This window comes from Parasteatoda tepidariorum, chromosome 8 (assembly GCF_043381705.1).
Source record: "Parasteatoda tepidariorum isolate YZ-2023 chromosome 8, CAS_Ptep_4.0, whole genome shotgun sequence".
In the NCBI taxonomy this organism is placed as follows: Eukaryota; Metazoa; Arthropoda; class Arachnida; order Araneae; family Theridiidae; genus Parasteatoda; species Parasteatoda tepidariorum.
In genome coordinates this window covers 5,248,891-5,259,450 of record NC_092211.1, presented here as the reverse complement: position 1 = coordinate 5,259,450, position 10,560 = coordinate 5,248,891, and the positions used below count along the sequence as shown (strand labels likewise).

The window sequence follows — 10,560 nt, the reverse complement described above, 5'->3', positions numbered from 1 at the left end:
ATATTTGTCTTTTAAAACATTTCATTCTATAATAAGATAATTATTCTACAATTGTAATTATCTAAAACTAATTACTAATTGATATAAAGCTTTAGTGTGTTCCATTGATATGTTGAATGCTCGTTTTGGCTGGATGCCCGGGACAGTTGCTCTTTCACATCCTAACCACTATACACCATCAAGAGCTGAGCTGATACTTTAAGCCCGTATGACATTTATTCTCTCTGATATTTAATAGACCCTTTAATAAATCCTTAAAAATATAAGCCAAAAATTTAAATGACAATTTTTTTTCTCGCACTAAATTTTAACAAATGTACTTAAAATAATTAAAAAGAAAGCAAAAATAATGAAGAAATATTTTCAATATAAACATCAATTAAATAATATCAGCTTACGAAATGTTCTTTCTATTTTTACAAACAGTATTAATATAACAGCCCTCCCCTGCTCCAGGGACTGCTGGATTGGGTTCCAAATGACAAGGCTACGGAGTTGAATATTAGTAGTCGTAAACTCGAAACTGGGTCGGCTGTGCAATGACTGTTATAAAATAAACTAATAAATTTGGCCGTGATAGCCTAGTTGATAGGTTGTTGGACTCGTGTTCGTGAGAATGGGAGTTTGAATCCAGCCGGCAGAAGAATACCCATGTATAAAATGGTGACTGGTGCTTGTTAAACCTGTCGGGCTCACAAAGTCCTCCAAGTTCTCATAACAAATAAATACCTCTGGGTACTAATCTAGCAGTTCCCTTGTCTTATGGATTGGGTTCAAAATGACAAGGCTACGGAGTTGAATATTAGCACTCTTAAACTCGAAATTGGGTCTGCCTGTGCAATGACTGTTATAAAATAAACTAATAAATTTAGCCGGGATAGCCTGGTTGATAGGGCGTAAACTCAAAATTGAGTCGGCTGTTCAACGGCGGTTATAAAGAAAATAAAACTAATAATCAAATTGTATTTTCTAGTTTTCTTTCTAACTCTTTGCATATTTTCTACGCACATTCAAAATTTCATGTTTATATGTCTTATAGATTTTGTAACGTAAAGAAAGAACAATTGAGAAAAAAATTCGCGAAAAAAATCATTAAAAATTGCAAATAAAATATATTCAGAATGAATCTAAAAAAAAAAACTCTGTTAAATATATAGTGGCTCAGCACGCGAAATTTTTACTCTGTGCTTAAAGTGTGTTTCTTTTGTAACTTTTTCCCCTTGTTCAAAAAATATGTGCAATAAAAGAAAGGTTCTACAAAATAGTCTAATCACAATTAATGTATTTAACAATAAAGTAATATTATCAATTTTTTAAATAATATAATGTTAATACTCAACAATAAAAAATAGTGACAGTTTACTTTAGGTGTATAGAAATGGAATGGAACTTATAAGGGCCCCATCATTTTCTGTAGCTTAGGGCCCCACCAAGCTTAAATCCGGCCCTGGATACATAGCAGTAAGAAAATCATTATTTTTCAAGCTTATATATATATATAAAATATCGAATCAATTTTCAGAAAAATTTAAAAATTTAGTGCTTTTTATACAATTTTGAAAGGGTGACTGTAAAATCAATGCGAAACTCATTGGAAAAGAGAGAAAAATTGCAATCGATGCCGATATATTTATAAACTACAGTTTTAAAATTCTTCTGCTACTCTTTCGCGTTTCAGGTTTCCTCTCGGTTTGTCTCGATTTCTTAATGTGCATAATGTTGACAGATTTTTGTAAGAAGTATAGATGTATTTTGATATTTAAAACATGAATGAAGTGTAAGGTTTTGCCATGTTTTTGGTGTTATCCCATATTAGGCTATATTTTTGTAAAATGTCACTGTTTATAAAATTTTGGGTTTCTTCATAGCTTCCTTGCGGAATCTTCTGAAATCATTTGTTGTTTGTTTAGTGAAATTTAAATTTAAAAAACGCACTATATTGTAAACATTACAATATAATAATATTGGATGGCATGCTTTTTCAAGCTTAGGCGTAAAAATCAATCGGTAGTAGTAGCCTGGAAGTCTTTCGATGAATTTTAACCCCTAGCGCCATCTGTACTTAGTACAAGTTTTCAACTATCCATGCGAGGGACGCATAGCGAGAATGGCCCTTCGTTGTTGAAAAGTTCGCAAATCTTAACTGTAACTTCGACTGTTCTTAAAAATTTATTAAAGCCAGCCACTACAGATTAGGTATTCCTTTGATGTTTTATTAAACTCGTTCATTGAAAGATCATTATATCTTCCACACAATCATCTTCACTTGTATTACTCTCATATAACAATTAATTTCATTTACTTATAATATTTACATCGTTTTTCGACGCACCTTGTTATTGGCGTGCTTTTATCTATTATCATCATGGATAAAATAGATAAGTTGTATCAAAACTATGATATTTTAGCTGATTCTAAAAACAAACCATCAGAACATGAGGCCGAATATTTAGAAATAATTGAATCGGTTAAAGGGAAAACAAATGAAAAAATGCTTGCCTGCCAATTCATTCCTCGATTTCTTAAAGAATTTCCGGATCTAGCTTCAGCTGCTCTGGACGCTCAGCTAGATTTAGTAGAGGATGAAGATGTTTCCATTCGTAAGCATGCTGTTAAACATTTACCTGCCTTTTGTAAGGAATCGAAAGCATGTGTCGCAAAAATTTCGGATATATTAGCGCAAATGTTGCAGACGGAAGATTCAGCCGAATTAGCAACTGTTCAAAACACATTGATGACCATCATGAAGGTTGATCCTAAAGCCACTCTAGATGGTATTTTTGGCCAAATTGGAAGCACAGATGAGGATGTTATTCGGAAACGAGCTATTCAATTTTTGTGTACTAAGTTCAAATTTATCCCTCCGGATATAGCGACAAAAGATGTTGAAGATTTTGTTCTCGAAAAGTGCAAGAAAGTGTTCCCGGAACTGGGTGGTGAGGATTTCTTAAATCTTATGCCTCTTTTGGCCAATCTGAAAATTGCTAAGTCAGTTCCAGTTCAACAAGCTCTCGTCAATTTAATTGCTGATCAAGCAGAAATGGATGGTGAAATTCAGGTATCTCTAGATTACATAGCAGGTTTTTTACAGTGTGTCCGCTTGGCTCTTCCGTATTTCTCACCATTCGTGCACTCTACCCAATTTGTTTCCTACATTTGCTTGTCTGTGATACCTAAGCTCGGAGAAATTGAGCTTTTAGACAACGGGGCAGAGTTGAGCCTCGACATCATAAAGCTTTTAGCAGAAATTTCCACTTTTGTTCACGAAGATAAGCAATTGAGTGAGTGTATAGATGCTGTTTATAAAATAGTAATCGAATATGTTCCATTGCCCCCACCCGCCGATGCCGAAAATGGCACTCAACCCGACGAGCCGAACTTGCAATTCACTCACATAGAATGCTGGCTCTATATCTTTCTACATTTATTGAAGCACGTTCCAGATTTTCTAGCTGGAGCCGACAACGTTCAACGGTCCCGTGATCTCAAGACCCGCCTTCAGTTTTTAGCACGCAGCGTTCAGAGTGGCGTCAAGACTTTCCGAGAAGCCTTGGTCACAGTTAAAGGTAAAGAAGCTAAACCTGAGGAAACTAAATTAAAAGCCATTGCACTGCGGACCATGAACAATATTAACTCTTTGATCAAAGATCTATTTCGTACTCCACCTTCTTTCAAAACTGTTATGACTCTCTCTTGGAAGCCAGTTTCTTCTACTTCTACGAGGACTTCAATAGTTTCTCCGAGTGTTAAGCGGCCATCCGAGGGTGAAAGTACTGACGATAGGAAGCAAATAAAGCGTGACGGCAAAGCTGGACGAGAGTTGTATCACCCACCTAGCGGAAAATACAGCACAAACCTAAACTCTTTCTCTCGGGCTCAGAGGGGCGGATCTAATTATTACAGAGGTCGTGGCAGAAGATTTTATTAAAAAGAAACTGTTATTTAGCAAACTTAAGTGTTTCCTTAGCATTCTAAAAGTGGGTGGTCATCTTTATTTTTAAAACAATTATACCTATGAAATATTTTGTGCTTAGTTTTCTTGTTTTGTACAATGATTTTGATTGTTACATTGCATCATTCGTTTTATTTAGTAAGCAAAATATCTAGTAAATGATGTGTCGCAGAACTTTGTTACTGATTTTTACTTCATTTAATATTTGATGGAGATAAAAAATAAAAAAAATTGTAACATATTTAATAATTGATAATGTTTATTATTTCTTCATTTAATAGCCTGTAAATTTTAAGTTTTTTTCTGTATAATTCTTTATGTTCACTACACATTATATAGAAGATAAAGTTCTGTTTTGTTTGATTGGATTAATTTACTGTTGCTTCAAGAGTTATGTAAAATTGTTGGCATCATCTCTAGGAAATTTAGACAACGGCATCATCTATTCGAACATCAACTCTAATGGAACTTTAAAATGAACTGAAAACATTTATTTCAAGTTTATGTGTGTAGATTTAATAGCCTGTGAATTTAATGTTTTTCAGTGTATTCTTTATGATTACTACATGTTATATTGAAGGAAAAGTTTTATTTTCTTTGGCTGGACTGATTTACTGTTTGCTTAAAGTTATTAGGATGTAAGTTTTGTAAAATTATTGGTATCATCTCCAGAACTTAGTTATGGGATTCAACTATATGCTAATTTTCTAATGGACCTTTAAAACTTGCTGGAAACATTCATTTCAAGTTTATGTGTAGATGATTTATCAGTTGCATGATACTTTGATCTAACTTCTAAAACAAATTGTGTGTAAAATTTTCAATATCTTATAATGTTTATTATTTTGTCATTTAAAAGCCTGTAAATTTTAATGTTTTTCAGTATATTCTTTGTGTTTACTACATGTTATATGGACGAAAAAGTTTTATTTTGTTTGGCTGGATTGATTTACTGTTGCTTCAAGTTATTAGGATGTAAAAGTTTTGTAAAATTGTTGTTTTCGTCTCCTGGACTTAGTTGTGGAATTCAACTTGATGCAAAATTTCTGATGGACTTTTAATATGAATTGGGAACATTCATTTCAAGTTTGTGTGTAGATGATTTGTCATTTCATGATACTTTAATCCAACTTCTAAAATGAATTTGGTAAGTTTTTGATTTGGTCACAAGTATTCCCATTTCTTCTTTAATCTAGTTTTTTAATTTCTTCAATGTTATTTTCATTCACATTTATTCTTGTTTTCTTTATATTTTACATTATCAGGTTTTGAACAATTTTTTTTTCTGCCTATCTTTCCTTTAGTTGCCAAACTTAGTGAAGGTGTGATTCTATTTCCATTTAGTATTTTAAAAATTGATATTAAGCTTGGAAAAGCTAGATTTTCTTATCTTGTAAGTTTTCCATTTCAACTTACAAGACAATGTAAAATTTACTGCGAACTGGACATGACTTGTTTCTGGATCTTTCATTTGCAAGTTTTTCATTCATTAATGAAATTATTGCTATGACAATGACAGGATTCAACGTTAATGCGGTTTTATAGGTATTGCTTCTTTTTTGCGTTATCCCGAAACATTTGTAATTTGTTAAAATAAAAATTAGTTGTGAGCCCCTTTTTCTCGAAAAATCGCTTCTTGAAATAATTCTTATACTTTAAAAAAATTTTCAATTATTTATAAATTTTAAAGTTTGTATTTTAAGTATTAGCCTAAGGTATTATATCACAAGTAGATCATTTATTTTAAATAACATCACTGCCACTGCAAAAAAAAAAACACAGCTAGAGATTGCTTACGCTGAACATATTTCATTTTTAGTCTTATTCCAGAATCCGCCATTGTGCGATGCATCAGGTGTTTAGTACATTTAAAAAAAAATCTCATCAAAATTCTGTATGGAGAGTTATTGTGGTGTTAATAGTTCTTTTATTGATTGTGTTCTTTTTAACATAAAGGAATTTTTTACCACCAATTATGTAGGCTTTAATAGACATTTGCCATTTAGTTGTTGAAAGATCTATGGTGTAGATTTTGTCCTTTCATGATCTACCATAATTGTCTTCTTTTCTTAATCATTGCTTTTTTGCCAGGTCTTCAAAAAAAAAAGGGGGGGGGAATACCTCAAAGTTTGGAATAGTAACTTTGTGTTGGGACTTAATATGATTAGGTCACAAATCCTTGCGGCCAAACTCAGTTTTTTTTACGGACAATTTTGTGAGCTGCTCGTGATTTATTTGTTCCTTCATTGTTCGTCTTTTGTTAATTTGATTTTTTTTTTCCCAATTAGTTCTTTTTTTTTTCCTGAGATCCTTTCTTTAAGCAGAATTAGAGATTAAAAGCTAACCATATTTATAATAAAACTACTTAACTCTACCAATAAATTTTTAGACTTAATTAAAATTTGCCATTTTGGCTAATCATAAATATGAATAATATAGTATCAGTTTTTTATATTATTATTTAGTCTCGATTTCCAATAGTAGATTTTGGTTCTACGGACCTGGAGGAATTATTTTCTTATGGTGCATGTTATGAATATTCTATAAAGTACCAGCTTTTGGAATCTTAGTTTATAAGAATTCAGATTTTACAAAGTACTCTAATCTGCTGTAAGATTTTGCCCTTTTCCATTTTTGATGAAGAATTTCTCAAAAAGAATTAGTGTTTGTATATTAGCAATTGTTTGCTGTTTTCGTACTCATTTAGATTGCCACTATTTAAATATTTCAGTAAATTTTAGTTCGTAAAATTTTTTTACAGTGACATTTATTTTACATTATTTTAAACTAGATAACATTTCCCAGTCAAATACAGTGTGTTAAATACAAGTTCTTAAAGAGCAGATTGGTTCTACTATAAGAAAAGGAAACAGGTTGAAATGCAGTTTTCTATGTTCATTAGCTGAAGAGAGTGAATAAAAATAAATCAATATTCTGTTTTGGACAAATGGTCTGTGAAATCACTCACTTTTGGAAAAATCTCTTTGATGTTATAGAGATTAATTTTATAAATAAAAATAGTTCCCAGTACTTAGCTTTAAAAATTATGTAAATTACTATCCTAAGATAAAATACCCATTCATAAAGAGGAAGTTATTAATTTCATCATGGTAAGTATGATTTTTAATATGTTTTTTTTTTCTATAAAATTTATTTTTGAAAACTTCAAACATTTAATATAAGTTGTAATTAATTGTTAACTTCTGTAAAATCTTCCTATTGCAAAGTACAATTATGTAAATTTTTTGTACTATTTTTTTTATCACTGAAAGTAAAATTACATTTTTCGGATTATGGATAAATATTCATTCATTTAAATATGGGATGAATTAATTCACATTTAAATTATTTTAACTTTGAACTAATGGTTTTAGAAAGAAACTAATGATTAAGACAAAATTAAAACGATTTAGCAAAAGTAAGTTCTTGAAAATACCCCAAAAATATGATTAAGGTTACAATGTATTTTTCATACAAGTGAAACCTGAAGTTGTCTAGTACTTTTTGATGTTAACAATATTACACCACCTTTACATACTTCCTGTTTTTGAATTTATCTGTATTGCTAAGTTATATTTTCTGCTCTTACATCTTAATAGGGATTTTCTTTTTAGCTTTCGGATATTTCAAACATTCTTGGGTTCTAAACTATTTTTTAACAGTTTTGTCCAATAGTTTATAGTATTAATTAATAGTTTCAATCACAGAAGTATCAAAAATTAATTGGAATGTAGACATTCAAAAAAGATAAGCTTTATCAAATTGATAAAATGGTTGCATTTTTTCTTACGAGATATATACTACTCCATGATTTGTTTATCAATATATTCCCTTTCTATATTTCATTATCCAATTTTGATATAAAAGTTTTCTCTTTTTTTTTTTTTACAAGATACTTTTTTGTTTAACATTTTAAATCCAACCCTGTTGATGACTTATTTTGGCAGTTCATTTTGATTGGACTTCTTTCGTATTTGGAAATTCCCTTCAAGTTCATATTTTGGTGTTAGAATATAGCCATTTTTTGGGTTTTGATTTTTAAAATTTTTCATAGTTATTATGTTCTGTTTTACTTATAACGTTTATATATGCCTAATTCCTTCATTTTTTTTTCCTTTGTAAAGAATATTATTCTAGCTTAAAACCTGTGGTTAAATTTAATCAATGTCACCTTTGTAATACTTAGTATTCAAAATAAATTTGATTTTTTTGAGATTTTTATTGTTTTTCCTAGATTATTCAAAAAAGAAACAGCTGCACAATTTTAAAATAACATCGGTGCAGGTTAATCTCCATTAAATGAGTGATAAAGTCTTAGAGCACAAAACAGACTGGTTCCAGCAATAGACAACTTTGTATGACTTGATCTGTCTTAAAAATATATGTATAAAAATAAGAATGTTATTTTAATATTTATGTTTAAATTTCTAAAAAGCATAAAAAGGCTGAAGAGAGATAAAAGTTGTTTCAAATTTATTCTGTTATGTAATGTAATTTGATAGTTAGATAGTGTCAACAATTAAATTACTTATTGTTTTGCACATTCTGAACTCTTAGAAATAAAAAAAAAAACTTTTTTTCAAGAAAATTTGATTATTTTTTAAATATAGGTATCTGTTCATTTTGTTCGCTAAAATTTGCCATTATAGAATTACAAAAATTATCAATTTTATAAACAAAATTATCTTTTTATCAACTTTTAAGGAGAGAAAAAAAACTATGTTAAATGAGAAACAACAAAGGAGGGTTGGTGTACGGAGATAATAGAGGCAGCTGTAAAATCTCACTGGTGTAAAAAGAAAAAAATTTTCCCTTTTAAGATACTATGAAAGCATTCATTTAATTAAGTAGAAATTTTTCTGTTAGATTATTAAAAACGTGTTACACAATTGATTTGTTTGCAATGTGGTCTTTCTTTGATTGTTTAATTAAAGATTCATCAAATTTAAAAGAAAACAAAATTTTTTATTCATTTCCTGTAAAATATCAAAAAGGAATTAGTCCAAATATTTCCATAAAAAAAGTTTTTATTGGCAATTTAAAATGAGAAGAAAATTTTTTTTCTAGGTTATTAAATTCTGTTACATGCAATTATTTTCTCTAAAAATTCAAACATATTATTAATTTTTTTAAAAAGTAATCAATTTTATCTGTATGTTAGATTAAAAAATATCGAATAAATAAATAAAACAGCTTTTATTTAAAATATGATGCTTAAAAATTGTTAAATTCCACAAAGAAAACATCTATCAAAATAAAATATGTGGCATTTATTAATAAATTATTTGAATCCGTAGTCAAAAATGTTATATGTTTAATAGTTAAATAAGTAATTGGATTTTATATTTGTAGGTAAACATGAAGTCAAGAAACAGATTAGAAAGTTTAATTAAAAAACATTCATCAAAATTAAGAGAAAAAAATTGTGTTTTGTATTTAGTTTTGAAAATGTATTATAATAAATAGTTATTAAGTTTGTCATCACTGTCAAACAATAAATAAATAAAAAAAATTATAAATATAAATTAAGAGAAATTTAGTCATCTTTTTTAATTATAAAAATGTATTAAATTTCCTAATGTTTGTCATCATTATTAAATTACCTATTTCACTTAAAATGTGTTATTAACTAAATTTTAAACCATCATTGTGTACAATAAACTGAGGGAAAAGAATTTGTTCAGATTGTATATTGAAAATCAGCTTATCACTTAAATTAAGAACATTTTGCCTTCCAATGAGGTGAACCAGTTTCTTATCCCTTCTGCTGTTCAATACGAATACTGCGTCCGACTTGTACCGACCACAGTGATGACAAAAAATATCCTGGGTGGTAGATGGATCATAGGGCGGAGTCCCATTGCTGTCTGGCTAACCATAGAATGTTTTCCTCTCCATGTAACGCAAATGCGGGTTAGTTCCATCAAAAAGTCCTCCACGAAGGCAAATTTGATCCAGGAGTTCCCTTGTCTTCTGGATTGAGTTCAAAATTACAATGCTGCAGTAGTAGTCATAAACCAAAAAAAAATGGGTCGGCTGTTCAACAACGGATATAAAATAGGTACTAGCAAGGCTGAGAAGTAAAGGTGCTCTGTTCACAATGATAACTGCCAACATTCATGAAATTGTGCCTTAAACTTCTTGAAGCTGCTGTGGTAATGCAGTCAAACCTGGTTAACGTCAAGTCGAAAAGGGACAAAATTTGTTATCCGTTCAGAATTTTTTGATGAAAATCCTACGGTACACACATTTTTTATTATCTATATCTGTTATTTATTTGCATTTTCCTTCAATTTCTAAACTCATGTTTGTGAAAATTGCAACACCATGAAGGACTTACGTGAGTGAGCTGAAATTTTCAGGAAATGCAAAGTAGAGCATGATATGCAAATGATTAGAATTTCAGACCCGTAACGCATGCGTATGCTGAGCAGCGCTCTCTATATGGTGGTGTCCCGCAGTGGACTGATCGTTAAGACACGGTTCCCAGCAGATCACCGAAGTCAAGCATCACTGGCTGCGGTCAGTGTGCGGGTGGGTGACCCACTTGGATCAGTCTGCGTAGGGACCGAGGGTGTGCGGTATTGGTCCTCGTTAAACTGTGCTCC

General features: G+C 30.4%; 1 protein-coding gene across 1 annotated transcript; it reads left to right on the top strand.

Annotated features, from left to right (window-relative positions):
* Positions 1-2,103: 2,103 nt before the first annotated feature.
* Positions 2,104-8,167, top strand: LOC107440855 (apoptosis inhibitor cassowary). The gene has a single exon (XM_016053920.3). It carries the CDS (start codon positions 2,366-2,368, stop codon positions 3,926-3,928), a length of 1,563 nt encoding a protein of 520 aa, XP_015909406.1. The 5' UTR covers positions 2,104-2,365; the 3' UTR covers positions 3,929-8,167.
* Positions 8,168-10,560: the final 2,393 nt, after the last annotated feature.

Coding starts and splice junctions, on each gene's coding strand:
- LOC107440855 (XM_016053920.3), top strand. CDS start 2,366: ATGGATAAAATAGATAAGTTGTATCAAAACTATGATATTTTAGCTGAT.